Source organism: Pezoporus occidentalis, unplaced genomic scaffold, assembly GCF_034315485.1.
Source record: "Pezoporus occidentalis ecotype Australia unplaced genomic scaffold, CSIRO_AGI_Poc_V1 ctg84, whole genome shotgun sequence".
NCBI classification, from domain to species: domain Eukaryota; kingdom Metazoa; phylum Chordata; class Aves; order Psittaciformes; family Psittacidae; genus Pezoporus; species Pezoporus occidentalis.
This window is the reverse complement of record NW_026916203.1, coordinates 149,113-167,771: the sequence shown is the minus strand read 5'-3', so window position 1 is coordinate 167,771 and position 18,659 is coordinate 149,113. Positions and strand designations below refer to the sequence as shown.

The following is an 18,659-nucleotide window of genomic DNA, read 5'->3' as shown; positions in this document are numbered from 1 at the left end:
ATACCTAGCTGTTGCCCCTCTGCCCTGGGCTCAAGAACACCCATAGCTCTTGGTGAATCTGGAGTAAAAGAGGAGTAATAAGCTTTCTCCAGAGCAGGAGGCAAAAAAATTTCCCACAGCTTGGCAGAGGAGTCAGGGGTCTTTGGGGACTATCCTACACCTTGCCATCCCTAGAAGCGTCCATTTACTCATCAGGAAGCATTGCCTGCTACAAGGAAACCTCCCCAAATTCTGGCTCCCCTGTCAGAGTGGCTTCAGCTCAGCATCTGCCCCTGAGCTTCACAGACACAAAGCCCTGGCGTAGCAACAGGGCAGCCAGCTTGAAGAGACTGAGGACTCAGTGTTCCTGGGCACAGGTACCCAGGCAGGCAGGCATGTGGGGTTTGGGGAGAGGAAGGAGAAGCAGCATCTCTAGCATGTCCCCTAGCTTTCTGCATGGTCCCTGCTTTGAACAAGAGGCACACACCTTCCATCCCATGCTTTGCTCCTAGTCCCTTCCCTATTACGCTCTTGTTTTAAACCTGGCATGTTCTCCCACTCCCATCTCTTCTTTTTCCAGTTCCAGCTGAACAGGGTGACACATGATTTGTTTTTTTCTAGGCATTTGACTCCTCTCAGAAAATAACAGCTGGACAGTTAGAAGGAATTCAGGTACATCAGTTTGAACTAACATCTTACTTCAGGCTGGCGTGCAGAATCTCCAAGACTATTTGAATGCATGCCTGCCTCACTAGTGCAGCTTGGCCTGCTACAGAAAACAACTGGTATTTAATAGAACTTTTTATAAGAGAGAACAAAACAACACTTCAAATGCCAAGAATCTTAAAATCATCCTCTTCAAATTTCCCTGCCTCTCCTTGTCAGCAGTTGCCTTGAGATCACCTGTGCTTTCTGCTTCCTGTGCAAAGGTAGCCTTTTCTGACCACAGAGAATATGGAGAGGGCTTTAAAAAAATGCCTTGCTGGTGTAATATACTGCTTTTTTGCTGACTGTCAAATGCTTAGAGCAGATCTAAAAAAAAACAGAAGGTACCACACCACAGACATGCAGCATGCAGACAGGCCAGGTACAGTCCCGGAAACAACAGACTGGCAGCAAAAAGGAAGAAGCCTGGAGGAAGGCAGCAGCGTGCCTGCATCTTTCACTGCTCAAACCTCCCACCAGCTTTGCCAGCCCAGCCTGAAAGCTCTCTTGACCTGCAGCTATTTGGAGCTCCTTGTGATGACTATATCCAAGTGCACAGCAGCTCAGTGGTGCAAAAAAATACGCTGCAGTAAGGAGAACTATTTATTCCATGTAAAAAATGTAGAAAAATGGTTATCCTTGATGCTTGTAAAAAAAAAAAAAATAGCTACCCAAGGCACTTCTGAGGAATCTGTCCCTTACATCACTGTAAGTCATTTCTTTTCTTGCAAGATGGTTTCCCTCAGTGGGCCTCTCCAGGGGAATTTCCAGAGACAGTCCATGCCTCCTGAACACCTCAGGCAGCCAAGTGAAACCACAGCAGGAGACTGCAATGTCATGAAAAACAGAGATCCCTGAAATTTGCCGTGACTGTAGTCCATGCCTGTCTGGCGTTCAAATGTCTCCAAGTTGCTTATTTCCTCATTTAATGAATGTGATAACAAGAGAACAGAGATAAGCAAATGTAACTGACAAAAAGCAAGTGATGATGCACTGAAAACACTCATCAGTAGCTCCTGTATACCAACCCCACCTCTCTCTTCTCACTTTGATCCACTGCATGATCATTCTGTACTCTGGGCAAACAGAAAAAAGATTTTAATGATTCAAGTCTTAAGAGCCATTTTGTATCTGAGTCATGTATTTTTGGCATTTCCCTTTCCATTTCCAAGACTTAGCCTTACTGATGGTCAAGATATGCCTGAATTTGAGAGATGTTTCTACTTGCTCCTGGATCCTGTTATCATGAAACTAAGGGCGGCCCTGAAAATTTGCCAAGATAAGATATCATCACATGAAGTCCATGGAAGTTTAAAATAAAGGAAGGTGGCTTATTTATCTCTGGGTGACACTGTGTCAGGCAGAAACAGTCACTGCCATGCCCTGGCACATCCTTCTGTTGAAACTGTTGCTCTCTCAAAACAAGGAGTTTGGTGCAACACAGGGTTGAGGTCTTCAGGTAGGCCTAAGGACCTAAGACTGCAAAGGACATTACAGTATCTCAACAGACACACGAAAGCTGTTGAACAGGATGAATTTTAAGTGTCCTACTAGAAATACCTGCAGTTTCCACTTCCAGAGAGGCAGGACAACACCACTGTGCAAAAATGTACTTTATGTTAAAAGAACTATTTAAAAAAGTTTAATTCTACTGATTACCACCCTTTTCCTTCTCCATGACAACCTCCCAATTAGTAGCATCACTTCCTAGGTTATCTCTTAGTTCAAAAGTCATCAGAAACGGTAAATATACAGCTGTTTTGTTGTGTTGCTAGATGGGAAGCCATCCTTTTTTGAGGGAACTGACACAACTCATGTAACCCTGCACTGGCATCAGAGATCGTAATTGTTTGCCAACTGTTGACCCAGCTGAAGTCTGAACAGTCAGTCAGTCTAGTTTCAAAGTGTTTTGTCTGCCACGGTCCTTACCTAGGAGTCATTGTCAGATCCCTCCTGCCCAAATATTTTAATGCTTACAGAGGACTCTCTAAATACATGCACAAAATACAATCCTATGCAGATAGAAAACCTATCAGCAACAAATAAAAGGAGAGACTGCAAGGAGGACCTCAGCAATCAAAACATTTCTAATAAGGCCCAGGGAGAAGGAAAAGTTTCAGACTTGCCAGCTTGGACATTTTTCACAGAATGGAAGAAATTAGCAGGAAAAAAAAAAAAAGGTTAGTTCTATCACCATCACTGCCACCCTGCTAAAATCAAAAATGTTTCCTATGTAGAATTCTTACTGTCACCATCCTGCCATCTCTAATGCATCTATAACCAAGCATGTGCTTACTAAGTTACAAACTCATATAAGCAACATACAGTGCTCCCTTCCCCTGCCACAGCTAGAACATACTAGCAAGAAAAATGTCATTTTAAGTTCTTCTTCAGACTATGTAATGTGCCTGATTTTGCGGGAGTCAACCAGATCCCCTCTCGCAACACCAGCCTCTCGCATAGTCATCGAAGCGTCAGGGCCAGGCTATGAGGCTGCTGGGAATACATTTTTGCACTCCCACTAATAAAGTACTTCCTGCCAACATCTTTGTTTATGGATGTGTCAGACTCAAAAATCTTCATGTCCACTGAAATATTCCACCATTCCACTAAGAAAGGAAGTGAAAACAAAACTGCTGAAGACTCTGGCATAAAGTATTTATGCTTGGCTGGAATAGAATGTGCCTCTAAATTAATAACCTTAGCCTGCAATACCAGAAATCTGGTCACCTAGATGTAACTTTTACAACATTAAACTCACAGACAATTTACATTTCTACTAGTTAGCATAGGGGTGACAGAAAAGAAAAGCTATTTCTGTGGGAAGCCTGTAAGATGGGTTTTAATGCTGAACACTGCTACAGGAAACCCTGTGAAAAATACCCTGTCCACACATCTCACAGAAACCGTGCTGAAGCCCCACTGGTAGTAGCAATCACATTTAGCACAGCTGTATTTCCATTACATAGAAAGTCTTTACTCCAAAATTTATGTACAGTTTAATCCAATTATTTTCTTCCCCATTTATGCCTGACAATCTGTACTTGCTAGGCCCCTGGCTGGAAATCCAGCTAATCAACTTAAGGGCTAGTAGATAAACCGAAGTTGTCTGTGTTGTCAGCAAACTAAATTTCATGACTATACTCAAGCCTCTGGTAATTAAGGTCACTGGCATCTTCTCGAAATCCAGGGGCAAATAACAAGAACAGGAAAAGGTGCAGCTTGAGTGAAGGCAGAAAGTGCCAGTGGAGATGCTCACATATTCTACATTCCACTCACTGGGACTGGAGTGTGAGGAATATGGAATCTATGGCTCTATGCAATATTTATGTAAATTACATTGTTGATGGGTTTTATCTGCCCACACACACATGACAGTTTTGATTATTTTAACCACAGAATTTTGTTTCCTGCATCAAGCAAACAACGCTCTGTAACTGCCAGGCTATTAAGCAAGTGGTATGAGATATACTGATTTTACAGTGGTAATGATCTTACATTTCTCCATAATGCCTTTCAGGCTTAAGTGTCCTTAGGCACATTAAGAGCTGCACCTATGAAAAAAGCACTTCAGGAATGAATCACCACAGCTGCTTAAGAGGTCATTCCACCATTAAAGAATGTGCAAACGCCAAAAAGCCAAAAGACACTCTCTCCAGCCAAAATTCTTAGCAGCATTTTGGACAGGCTCTAAATACAGTAATAACTAGATCAGATATTAAATAGCCATGCCCTGGGAAAGGTGGAACAAGTACTAAAAAACCTACTGAAACAGTGAATATTTTTGTCATGAAGTTTACCACATAGCTGGTGCAGCAAAAAGAGCTGTACAAGCAAGTATGAAGTTAATGTGTAACTGTACTGAAAGCTTTGGCTTAAAACCTGGCTGTTGACAAAAGCAGTTCGTCAAGACACCAATTTTCTCTCCTGTGAGAAGCAAGAAGATAATGCTTCACACAACAATGTCATTTGTTAATTGAATTGTGGATTTACTTACATACTCAGGATGCAAATGCAGCATCTGAGTCATCAAAATCACTGTAGCTCCCACTCCTGTTAACTCCTACCTAGGTTCTAATCTGTGACCAACCTTCTGAACCAAAGATCACACCTCAGATCCTGTCTTCACTAGAGATTTTCTGTCTGCCCTCAAACAAGTCATGTCACTGTTTTGTGTCATGTGTTCTTGCCTGCATATGGACATTCTTGACATTCTGAGGGCTTCTTAGGGATACAGTTAATCTGAATTGTATAGAACCTCAAGGAGAATGGAGCAGAGCACTACGTGAGGACTTTCATTAGCTGAAGAACTACAACAAAAGAGAGAGGAGGGTCAGAAGAACTTCGATCCTTTTCCTTCTCAGACAAAAAACCTGTAATCACTCTTAAAATCACTCACGGGTTAGGAGTGAAGGCTCAGAACTAAACTTCACCCCAGACCTACAGAACACGTAATGCCTCTGGCGAAGGAAGCTGCTTACCGCCTCAGTGCGTTTGTCAGTTCAGCAGTCACTTCACTCTCATCATATGGACTCAGCTCACCTAGTGTTAATGCTGTTGCTGCTGCGGTGCCATCACTGCCTTCCTGAGAAATGAGGAAAGGCCATCAAAGTTAAAGTTACGTACCACCTTAATGGGAAAACTCTGGAAACTTCTTAGTTTGCAGCTACTTTTAAAATGAAGGTGAAATAAACATCACAATGTCACAGCAACATGGCAAGTCTATCAACATAGTACGAAATGGACTAAATGGATTAACACTTCACAAATCCTTCTAAATGTTTCCTAAACCACCACAGCTCACTGATTTGCAGAATTCTGCTATAGCGTGCATAACTGTTACTGCATTTTATTACTTTGGACACCACAGTTGAAACAAAGCATCACTGGATCTAACAATTCAGATGATGCTTTGCCAGAAACAAAACAGAAAGACAATTATACACTACTCCTGAAGTTTGTTTTTTAACACATTACTGAGGCTTTCTGGAGACACAGCACTAAACAACCAGATAAATTTTTTTCTAGGAATCACTATTTATGCAAATTCTTAATGTAAATACAGAAATCTGTTTATTTTGCATTATACTGAGGTGGGACAAATTCTTCATTCTCGAATTATTACAAACTGTCTGACTAGGAAAAAGAGACTGTCATTACAATGCTCTAACTGCTTAATTGAAATGGTATTTTGCTTAGACTCTCTTCCAGTGTTCCCAGTGAATGGCAACAGGCAAAACACAAGATGTTCAGCCACAGTAGCTTGTATATTTGGCAGGAATGGCTCTGTGGTGCTCCTCCCCAAAATTACCATCTTATTTTAGCCTGGCTTAACAGTATTTCTGCAAAGTTCTCATAAATTACACCACTGAAAGGATCACCTAACAACTGCAGAAGAGAGAAAAGACATAGCCAAAAGAAGAGAATTATTAAAATGCTAAAGGCAAGGAGGGGTACAATAAATTGTGTTAATGTCAATTTTAGAAATTTGTTTGACTCCTGACCTTGCCCAGTTTGTCTTTGCTTCCGCTGCTCGTTGAGCTGAGAGACCTCATCCTCTCTTCTTTTTGCTCTTCCACTTCAGACTTCAAGTGCTCAATATGGATTAGGTAGGCCTGCTCCTGGGCCTCTCGAGTGCTCAGTTTCAATTCCAATGCCTTCTTCTCCTTCTCCAGCAGGTAAAGCTGTGCCTTAAGCTCTGCCATCTCCTCCTGTTGAAGAAACATTATCAGCATGCTGCTTCATGAGATTACATACCTAAAGGAAGAAGTTAAACAAGATTTTCATTCACTCCTATTACTTGAGTGCTCTTTCCATGGGGAACACAATCAGCATCCAGAAGGCTTTTTATAATCACATGGTGTATTTGTCAATGGATCAGGATATCTTGAGACTGAGTATGATGAGCTGTGCCATCCTTTAATCAGCCTCAAATAACCTCACAGGCAACAGACCAGCTAATCTGGTGCTGAAATTAGAGTAGAGGGATCACAGAGGGTTGTGACAGCTGCTGAAATTTCTTTGGTTGTACTTTGCGCTTCCTTCAGAGACCACTACCCTAAAACCAGTGTCTGACTTTCTTGTCAAACAGCTCCCTAAATGCCAGATTCCAACTTCTTATTAATACCTAATAATTAAGAGTTGGTTTATCTCATTACAGTGGAACAGGTTTGAGGGACAAGGACAGAAGACACAGATCATATATTCTTGCCTCATAATACCAGCCTCTGTAGTAGAATGCACTAGTCAAAAAGGGCAACTGATATCCAGTTTTAGTTTTTCTCTTCTAGATGGTTAGAATCACACCTATACACAACAATTGCAATTCACAAAATTGCACTCACATTCTTCCCATGAATATGATCCACAGAAGATGGACATAGGTACTTTGTAGAAAGAAGCTCAATTCTGAAAGCTAATTCTTGTGTCACTCCAGTATTAATGGCTGACAACTATTTAACACAACACTTGCTGGTGTACAGACTTCTGCCCTAACATCTGCGTTGACAGTGTTAGTCATGAGTGCAGTGTGACTCTTCTTTCAGCACTTGCTTTCAGCTTCCCATGAAAAGCAGAGGATGGGTGTCCTGAACAAGAAGACTCTTTGCGTTTAACAACACTTCAGCAAAGTTTCTTCCACAAAATGTCCCAGGACAACCCATCATCTGCAAAACACTAAAGAGACAGACATAAAGAGATAAACATAATTTACATTATGTGTTTAAAACCACTATCAAACAAAAAGACTGCCAAAAAGACTCCCCTGAATCATGTTCTCACTGTTGAGCTTGACATGCCCTAGGTCACCACATGGGTGAATACTGAGTTAATGCAGCCATTTTCTATATCAGGGTTCATTTCTAGACTTGGTCACTATGCAAACATCCCTGAAAAATAGAATTTTCTTGTTGGTGGCCAGAATTTTGAAACAGAAAAAAATATCTGAGTCACAAAGACATTACAGGTTGTCAGTTTACCTTCAAAAATAATGCTTTTGGTATTATATGCATTATTAACAAAGATTGTACAAGCAGGTATCTTGGCACATATTTAGACCAACTTTTTCTGTAGAAGAAAATCTACATCCCTACCATGTGATGTCTGGATTAAGCGTAAGCAGTGCACAAAGGTGGAGACAGTTACAATAGCATACAGGAATCCCAGGTGATCATTGGATTATTCAGAATTACCAACCATGCAAAAATAAAATCCATATCCTAAATTCCTCCAAGCTTGGAAAGAGTCATATGAGCTTTAAAATCACTCCCTTAGTCATCTATTTATTTGTGAACTGCGGATTAGAAGCACAATCAGTTTCATCCAATGTGGTTTACAGAAATCTAGTTGTTAGGCAAATTTAACCATCAAGTTCCTTTGTCTACAGTAAAAATGTAAACAATACTGATACACAATGATGGAGCAATTTAATTACAGAAGTTGAACTGGTATACTCAAGTGGACATATTTAGCTTCTTAAGCCTGTTTCTAAAGCCATTAATCTACTTAGCCTGCTTAGTGAAGGCTGAGAAGTAATTTGAGTATTTTGGCATGTACGTGAATACTCTTGATAAAGGGCTATCTATGCAGGAGGGTCACGTAAAGATTCTCCCAGGCTGGAAGCTGAAGTTAGGCAAATTCAGCCTAGAAATAAGGGACATTAGTTTCCTAAAAAAAAAGGTGAACTTAGCCACTGCAACAATGGATCTATGGAACTGATGTTTCCCATCAGTTGAGAGTTTCAACTTAATGACTGGATGTTTGTTTCTACTACATATTCTAGCTGAACATAAATTTGAGGATCAATGGTTAACTTATTTGTTTATGAAGACAGTAAGTTTTTGACATCATATATGAATTCACAAATTTGTACCCTGTCCCAGAAGACATAGCATGGACTCCAAAAGCTCTCCACATGTGTTAGCTTCCTTGTACCAAGGCAATGTGACTTTGAAATAGAGAAGCAAAGACAAAGCAGGGCAAAACCATCAACCTCTGTCGTAAAGAGTGGAAAGGGAAAGAGCAGCAAGGGATGGAAAGGCTGAAGTTAAAAGCTGAGGATTCTGATATGGATACATATAACCTGTGAGGATGGGTGGCAAAAGTCACATTTCACCTGGGAAAATTTAAGTAACTCAGATTAACTTTCAGAGTTAATTATTCCTTACACGTGCAGCATCTTCTTCCATTAAAACACATTTTCTAAAGATAGTGTCTAAATTTCATTTCAATGACAACATCACCTTTGTATATTTACTATTCCTTTATTTTTTTCTCCCCCCCCCCCCCTTCCCCCAGTTACTGGGTGCTGGTGAAATATTTGCAGTTTAACCTATCTGTTCCTTCAGGGTGTGGACCTAAAGTGGCATTTACAAAATGAAACCCCGAAGGAGGTTGCAAGTAGTCACTCTTCCAGTTTTTTTGCAGAAGACTTACACAACCTGTTCAAATTCACAAGCTTCAAGCACTAAATCTACCAGTAAGGATTAATTAACTGAATATTGAGGAATATTATGTACTTGCAGTCATACTGTAATTCTGAATTTGGGTGAAAACTTGATGACAATTAAACAACACCCCTGACTCAACATAATCAGAAACACCACATAATTCTCAAAATTCAAACTGGTACTGGATGTGGTCATGCCAGAATAAAACAGCATTGACTCTTATGTGGCAAAAAATTCTAAAAGTCATGAAAAGGGGATTCTCAAAGGATCACAGTACACAAGGTGGAATATACCAGCCTTCAGAAGTAAAACAAGTATCAGAGCAGATAAATGCCATGCTCTAGTTAACCGTGTTTTACTACATACAAGAGCATGAAATGTTGTAACAAAGGTGGACAAGAGGATTCTTAACATTTTCTGCAGAGAGTCTGTAGTCTCAAAGCACATTATGAGCAGTATAATCACAACCTGTACACAGAAGAGGAAAAACTATCAGTGTAGAAAGCTAAGACTTATCTACATTACATACTTTGAAATGCACAAAGGCTGAAAATGAAGAATTTTTTACACCCATCAGAATTAATCTCCTTCCTAACTGGGGCATGACAACAACTGACCTCAAAGCAAGCCCATTGAATGATGACAAACCACAGACCAGAATGTATTTGGAAACGTAATTAATTACTGCTTGAAGCAAAGATTTGCATTCTATAGCAGTTCTGGAGAAACACTACGTCTTACACTCTGGACAAAAAATAAAGAAATAAATAAAAATAAATAAACAGGGCAACAGAAAAACCATCTTCAAATCACCTTTTAGGGATAATTTTCATCAGTAATGAAGAATTAATGGTATAAAGGCATTTTCAGAATATTATCAGTGTAACAGAAGAAATAAAACAACTGATCTGGACATCAGTTTTTACTAGGATTCATTAAATGAAACACGCTAAAAGATGCAGCAGAGATCCCAACACAAATACAAGTTTCAGAAAGACAGCAGCAGGTGTAAGACCCAGCAATGCAGAAAATCCTTGAGTAGCTTAATCAAGCTGTACCATCCTTGCTGGTTGATGAAAAGCCAAGACACTCAGAAAGCCAAGACGTCCATGAGTTCTGCCCGTAGGTTCAGCTATGTTATAACTTGTTGAACATGAGTGAGGTGCAATGCAGACCTAAGCCACAACCATAAATGCTAATAGGTAGCACATCCTCTTGGGACCAAAGCAAAGCAGAGTGTTGCTGTGCCTTTTCTAATGCTTTATGCATAGAAGAAGGGTACGAATTTCTTGTTTCTATAGCAGGAGAGCACTTACCAACAAATCTATCGCAAGTTTTGACAAACCCGAGTTTTCACTATGTCCCTTTCAGAAATGCAGGAACTCCCTGAAGTCATGAGTTTCAGAAAGTGCAACAAATTATAACAAATAACAATGCTACCAGTTTTTCTGAACCAGAAAGGACTTAAGGTGACTTCAGCTACCTGTGTAAAATGCATGGATTAGCATTGTGCACAAACCAATCAAGAAGAAAGATTTCTTCTTCTTCTAGGGACAATTTCTCCAGTGAAAACCCAATGTGCTACGTCAAGTCAAAAGTTATGAGTGTAAAAAACAAGTTACAGGATTTAGTGAACAAAAGGATTACCAGCACTCAAAACTGTAGCAGAAATTATGATATGCAATTGTTGGTGTCCCTGCCAGGTCAGGGAATGCCAGAGCACTAATCGCAAAGGACAGCTCTGCAGTTTGCCTCTACCTATCAATTTAAAGATAGAACTGTGTATAAGAGATTTCACAGAAGATCTGGATGCAAAAGAGGAGATGTAAGTGTGATATCTGAAATATGCATATAATTATCTATGAATATTTTCCAGTACATCTTGAATGCTTTAACTGTAGGGAATATATTGCTGTTGGCCACAATATATTCTAACAACTAAAACAACTTTAAATCTTCTGACTGGTAACAGGTAATCTTTTTTCTTTGAACTTCAAATATTGAATGCATTATTGCAAAATTGTATTGTCATCATGGAAAAAACAGTACCACTAAGAACAAAGTTATCATTTCTAGACTTAGCCAGCAGCAGCACATCAGAACAAAAATCTATAGCTTTAGGAGTTTATAAAACTATTGGGATCTGCTGTTATACATGATACATCACCTAATATATATCTGCCATTAGCTGACTAAAACAGGACTTGTCAATATGCAGAAATTAAACTTATTTAAACTGAACAAAATCCAGACAACTTCTAAATGCAGTCATGTGCTTGTATGAGGCTTGCTTTCCTTTGATATGCTCCTGTGTTTTAGTTCACCTCACTCAATACAGAAGCCAAATTTAAAATGACATGAGCTCTATACCTGGTCAACAAAGGTCAGTTTTTCTTAATAACCTCTTTAGAATTCTATGTATAAACCAGGCCTGAAGGACCAGTGTTTTCTCCAAAAACCTGTGTTACTGCAAATCACTACACACCATACTCTTTGTTCAGACTCTGAACTAAGCTACAGATTGCAACACAGTGCCTGGAACAGCTCTGGACTTGTGACTGACCACTCGAGAGCATTAGGGATGATAGCTTCTGACAGACCATCCTCCCATGACAACATTAGAAAGAGGTAAATTTGTTCTGCTTCAGTTCACAAATATTCAAGATGCACATTTGCAAGCTTGTAAGGAACTGTCTCTTGGGAAGTTCTGTATCATGCTTTTGGTTACCCTCAAGCAACTCAGCTGCCACATCCCTCAGGGAGAGCACCATTTGTCAAGCAGACCATTCCAAGTTCAGAGCCATGGATGAAGTCTTCACCTAATTCAAAACACACGTACTTTGTCAGTATTAAAGCACTCCTTCTCACTTTCTGACTACTGGGTGTTCAGCCCTGATTATTTGCTTTACTGAAGCTACCCTTTATTACCCAGTGATCCCTGTTAAAGCATCCCACATGTGTGACTGAAAGTGTTTTGGAGCAGTTTTGTAGGGGCATTGTCAGCAGTGAAGTGAGCCAGTTGGATATAAATAAAATACCTTCATTGCCATAAGTTCCTGCATCAAGACTGCATTTTCCAGGTCTAGCCTCTGGCTGTCTCCTCGAGGTTTAACGTCATAACTAAGGGGATCAATGTGGATGCTTTCCAGCTCCAGCATTGTCAGTTTCACTGCTGCTCTGTCATTTTTCAACTGCTGTATGTAATCCTTCAGTCGTTGCTCATCCTCCTTTGTAAATTCCGTATCACAACTGCTTGCAGTTGAGCTGGTAGTACTGGAAAGAGAAAACAGTATTATAAGAAAGTCTCGAACAAAATCTGCATTTTTTCATCAACTTCCCCCCCCCCCCCCCCCCCCCCCCCCCCCCATCCCGAGTAGTTCATCAACACATCTGAGTCTTAAAAGTTCAGAGAAAGGACACACACAGCACGAACTGGATGCTGCAATGCTCAGAAGATGGAGAGGGGTATGACAAATTCAGAAAATAAATTAATTCTCTAAGCTGCTTGAGAAAATTTAATCATGTGACAATTTCCCTGCAAAGCTGAGTATTTAGTGACACATAACTGAAGTCCTTTTTCTGGAATCATGTCTTCTGAAACCAGGTTTTTAATTAAAAATCTGAAAATAAATAGCTACTGAAGATTTCTTAGCAGTACCCTAGCACAGCAAGCTTCTCTGCTGCTCTTACCCTAAGTCTTCATCTTCTTTGGAAAGAAGCATCTGCTAAAAAAGAAAGAAGCAGGCCAGACTTCATTGATCTTTGCTGATAGCAATATACATTATGAGCTTAGACATTTTTAATGGACACTTGCAGGAATCAACCAGAGCAGAATTACACTGGTAATTGTCAGGAGTACACTGACATTCTTTAAATTCATGTTAAGATGTATTCTTCAGTTCATTGACATTCTTTCAGGGCTGGAGGGCTTATAACTCCTAAGTTAGTAAAAACTTTTAATAAAAAGTCATCATCAGATTTGGCAGAACTTCTCCTACCTACAAACAAATGACTGCCCATTAGTCTGCCCCACAAATCTTTACACAGAGATCACACAAAGTGAGAACTAATGCCTTAGAGAAAGGGTGGCTCAATGCTGCCTAGCCACTTACACACGTGCCAGTGCTGCAGGGGGCCGAGACTGATACCGTCATAGCATTCCAGGGCTCAATATAATTGCAATAACACTAAAAGGAAAATAAAATACCATGTTGTTTCTATAACCTCACTCAAAGCTGCCCGCTGTCTCCTGAGGTCCTGTAATCAGATGCCGGGTGAGAGATAAGTCATCCATTAACTGCTTGTCTGGAATGCTAGATGATCTCAGTTATCAGCAAAAATAATTTTCTATGTCAATTTGCACTGCTGTTCAACGTTTTTGTAAGAATTAAAAAGCCCTACCTGCTACATGTTGTAGGAATCAGGATGAATCCTAAAACATATTATGCATGTGAAAAAGGGGAAACCTATCAAGATAGGCTTGATTTTTCTCTTTTTCTTTTGGTTCTACTGCAGCTAAAGCTGAATTGATTTTTAAGTGCCTCTAATTGTCAATCTTCCCACAAATTCCAAGCACAGCCTTGGAGGAGATGGAGAATTGGCAGGTCTACAAACACTTTTCAAAATCCTTCCCTCTCATGAAGTATCGCATTACAGTTCTTTACCACAGTTTTATCTATCAATTCCCCATTTTTTCCTTCCGCTTCTTAGGGGTAATAGGTGCCATATTTACCACAAGTGTAGACTGGTCTTTGCTTTTGTCTTCTGCCATTACTATCTGCAGTGAAGCTAAAAACACCCAGTACATAAAACCCCTTCCAGACTGAAACAAATCTGTGTTCACAGAATGGTTTGGGTTGGCATACTTAGCTTTTCATTAGAGAATCTTGAAATAGTAAAGCAAGATTTACTGAATCTAAAGCTGTCTTTCTGAAGTAGATAGTGATAAAAAAATCATATGGATAACAATATGAGAAATACTTAATTCTGTACCAAAGTCACGTTGCAAGTTTCCTCAGCACCCAAAGCAATTGCACCGTTTTTCTGGATTAAATACAAAACAGCTGCTGTTGGAGGAAGAACAACTTTTAAAACCTACATGGGCTTCAAATCTTGGGACACAAAAGCGCTCATCTCATTTAGCATCAAGATTTCACCCAGAAGATTGGAAGCAGTATGTGATGCAGAAAGCTGGGGTACAAAGCCTACTTTGGACTGTTGTGAAAATAAGACTGAGTGATGAGGGATGGAAACACACTGAACTCCCACAGAACAGCTCTGCCATCCACCAAAAGCCCGATCATATACCTCCCCATAATGCTAGTCCATTGCTGCGCTATTTAAGGCCCACAGCTGGTGAGCGTATGAACTTGAGTTTCAGATATTGTTCTCTCTTCTTAAGAGCACTCAGGACAAAGGAAAACAGACTGGCAGAATGCATATATAGTATAATGCATCCATCCAAAAACCACATGAAACTCTTGCAAAAGATGTGCAGTTTCTCATGTCTGAAGCATATAGTTAAGGACAGAGAAAGGATCATCATTTCCTCACACCTGGAGGGAACACAACAACAATCTGCTCATTCTCACTGGTACTGTATTCATAACAAGTAAGAGAAATGTTCTTCCCACTTGCTTCATCCCTCCAGTCTTTTATAATGATGACATGCCTGAATGATGTCAATTTGCATATACAGCCTGTGGAAAATATGTAGATCAATATAGCATAATGTGCAGTTTTATTTGCTGGCATGCGTGTGTGTGTTCACATGCACATGTGTGTTCACATGCACATGTGTGTATATGAAACTCAGCAGATGGATAAAGTGAGGCTTCCAACAGTGCTTATTTGTGAGTAACTTCAGTACATTACAAAATTTTGCCCATAAAATTCTATAAGCTTCAGTTCATCTGTTAAAAATCAAATCAATAAATAAATCTGCAATTCAGCAATTGTGTAGACAATACAAAAGTTGACATAACTATAATGCTGTCAGAACAAAATCCACAAAACTTGCTTGAATGTCTGCATGCAACTGTACACTGCAAAGAATGCATTTGATAGAGAGTATATACAGGCCACCATCTTCTAGGGAATGACCGTGGCTTGAGATAGGAAAGAGCACAAAGCCAGAAGACAGTAACTTCCTGAGAAACTGAAAAATATGCCAACCAGCCAAAAGACAAACAACAGCGTATCTGGCTAAATTTAGAACCTCTGGTGAAACTACTCTGCTTCCTTCTGAGAATAATTAGGTCCAGCAATGAAGTCCTAAATAACATAGAAATATCACAACAGGTATCTTAAAATAACTTATTTGCACACTTCAGCCAAGATAATCTTGTCTGTCAGCTACTTATCCAAAATCTGCAGTAATTCTGATATTCTGTGACACTGTGTAATATTGAAAAGAATTCCCTTTAGCATGTAAGAGACCAGATCTTTTCCTCCATGAATCTAGATGTAAGGTTGGGCTTACTAGCACTGCAGAGAATAAAATCCACTGTTTTCAACTGGTATTACCACCAGAGTCTCTTTCCTTCTTTTTAAGGTACAGTCAAACCTTGTTGGCAATGTTTGTTAGTTTCTGTCCATTAAAATAATTATGACTCCCAACTACACTGTAGGCCTATTCCATTTTCCAAAAATGAATGGGTAACATTGTGGTGCTGCTAACTAAATAATCTGAGATGCTTGTTACTAATTTTATCCACTTTAGCAGAGCATCTGTGATGGTTTTTGGTTGCCTTTCATTTATTTACATTTGAGTTGCTCCCTTTTCCATTCCTAACCACTTGTAACTAGCAGCTCACTAGCTATTTATTCTCAGTAACGCATTCAACAATTTGACATTCAGAATCTCATCTGAAATGCCAAAGCTAAAAATGGGTCAACAATTGCATTATAAGTTCCACTTCTACAGGATTCTGAACAGCGAGTAGAATTACTCATTTGTCACAAGCCTCATGCACGAAGAGTTTTCATCATGGCACCACCTCTTTGCTCAGTTAGTTTCAAAGGGAAAAAGTAGCAATACATACAGGCAACTAAAAGCATGCAACACTGGAACAGCCATGCCGAAAGATCAGTCTTGCAGATTTGGAGTATGTTTGAACCATGTAATGTAAAACCGTTTTCATTTCAATATATAGTGGTCCCCAAATGGAGGTTCACACAGCGTTCACTAGTGATGCAGGCTTGTTCTACTCGCCAGTTTTACAGACATTAAGCCCGCAGGAATAGAATCATAGAATCATACAATATTGGAAAAAACTTTTAAGATCATCAAGTCCAACCATTAAATAGCTAGAAATCTGTAGTCTGCTTTCCTGTTTGTGCTTGGATTGCTATTGCAATGCAACATGAATGGAAATGGAAATTATCAACATCAAAGAATCAAAGACAGCTATAGGTCTGCAGCAAGGGGATGTGTGTCAGAACAGCAGGGAGCCAAGTGGCAACAGAACACACATGAATGGGGTGAGAGAGCTGACAACACAGGCAGGATAATGACAAAAAACAGGAGTAGGGTCCTGGAGAGAAGGAAAAGGAATCCAGAATGATAGGGAGAACGGAATTATAGGCAAAATCATCAATTTTTTAAACCAGAGATGTAACATTTACTGATATAAATAAAGTGTGTGCCTTTTAAACCAACACAGATTTTCCATCTATGGGCTGTCACAGTGTCATGTGTCCCTAAATGAAGAGGGTATGCCTCTGTTGTCAGACAGGGTCCACACGAAGGAGAAATCTGAAAACACCACATTATCACTTAACAGAACAGAACGGAAGAGTCATGGAGAAGCTAAAATTAAAAGAATATTCTCACTGACATGTATGTTTAGACAAATTATACTGGTTGTGGGGGGAGTGGAGAGGGATGACAATGTCTAAATGTTGATCAGATCAGGTTGCCCATGTGACAAGGTCCTGACTTGCTATGTGCCCTTTGGGTGACTGAGTACTCACGTTCTACATCTATCAAAGCAGGTAATAGTAGTTACCTTGTTCACTATAGTGTCTTGCTCTCCATCAGAAAAAAAAAAAAATCCTACAATGATAATGATTTTTATCTAAAATCCTGCACACAGAAGAATTTACATTTGCATTTTTACATTTCATGACACAGTTTACACTGATGAAATTTGAAATCCTATGCTATTTTAATAATATTCTGTTGAAACTTTATATACTCAGTCAACATGCTGCATGCACATGTACACACAGTGCCAGCTGAACACAAAATGTTCAAGGTAAACAATGAGCATGAGGGATGATTTTCTTCCTCAAACACATATACATCCATTCCTTACCCTTCCCCTCTAAAAACCAAAAATGCGTTCAACAATGCAAGGACTGTAAAGACTATATTCTTACAAACACTTTCAGTGAAAGGCTAAGAGAATAGACAATAAAAGAGGAATCAATTCTTTGCTCCATTTTCCCCTGTCAATCCTGGAAACTAGCTAAAGTTCAATAAGAAAAAAGATGCTTTGACTACATACTAGACATCTCACAAAGAAGAAAATCACCGAGGTTATAAAAAAAGAAAAGGACCCTTTCAAATAACAACATGGACAACTAGCTCAGCCTAGGTAGAGGTACTGGGTTTTGTGGTCACAACCTGTTCACATGCAGGGGTAGATAATGGTGTAAGAGAATGCAAACTGAGGCAAGGCAAGTCAAGAGTTTTGAAACAGCTTTGTACTTTTGAATGACCAACATGTTACTAACTGCAGATGCTGCCACATTAATTTCTATGTAAAAATACAGCTTTCTTGCACTGAAAACGCATCGTAAAATTCTTAGAATAAAACCTAAAAATTTACCTCACATTTGGACCCTGTTCCCTCAGGTTATCTTTTTGCTCACTTTTCAGCTTTTCCATGCTAGTCATACATCAGGAGGTACCCTTCGGAGAAGGCATCAGCAAGAAGAAATCGTATGGTATTAAAATAAACTTCTAAAGTGTCAAAAATGACAACATTTGAATAAAGAATGGGCTCAAAAACTGAATTAAAATTAAATTTTAGAGTGAATCTGTGGAACCAAAATATCTTTTAAAAAGAAAAATTATCATCTATTTTTGTCCAGGATGCTTGCCAAATAATATCCATACACAAGCACAAGCTCACATAATCACTGCACAGAGCACAATTATACCTCAGGCAGGCAATGACTCAAAATGAAGCTGCTAGCAGATGCATTTGAACTGGAACACTTCTGCAACAATAGCTCATTTAAGTTTCATTATTTTACAGGTCTTCAGAAAAACTGCAATATCTATCCTTTCCTGGAAGAATCCACTCTATCTATGATGAAGTTCATTTGCCACTCCACATGTGAAAGAACAGAATGGGGAGCTTGGAACAGGGGCAAAGCAAAATGGGAGAGCAAATGGTTTAAAACACGACTGGATTTGCAACATTTACAAAAACCTCCTGAGTACTTCAAAATGCTCATGAAAGTATATTTCTGATCTCTGGTTCTCAGTGTGTCTGTGCTGTCTGCACATAACAGATA

General features: G+C 39.5%; 1 protein-coding gene across 7 annotated transcripts in view; it reads right to left on the bottom strand.

Annotated features, from left to right (window-relative positions):
* The window catches only part of MCC (MCC regulator of WNT signaling pathway), a 173,420-nt gene that overhangs the window by 6,157 nt on the left and 148,604 nt on the right, over positions 1-18,659 (bottom strand). For all 7 annotated transcript variants that reach the window (XM_062604212.1, XM_062604206.1, XM_062604209.1 and 4 more), the window contains 3 exons: positions 12,170-12,404; positions 6,189-6,395; positions 5,166-5,269 (listed from right to left, as the gene is read on the bottom strand). In XM_062604212.1, coding sequence (XP_062460196.1) covers positions 5,166-5,269; positions 6,189-6,395; positions 12,170-12,404 — 546 coding nt within the window. The remainder of the gene's footprint in view (positions 1-5,165; positions 5,270-6,188; positions 6,396-12,169; positions 12,405-18,659) is intronic.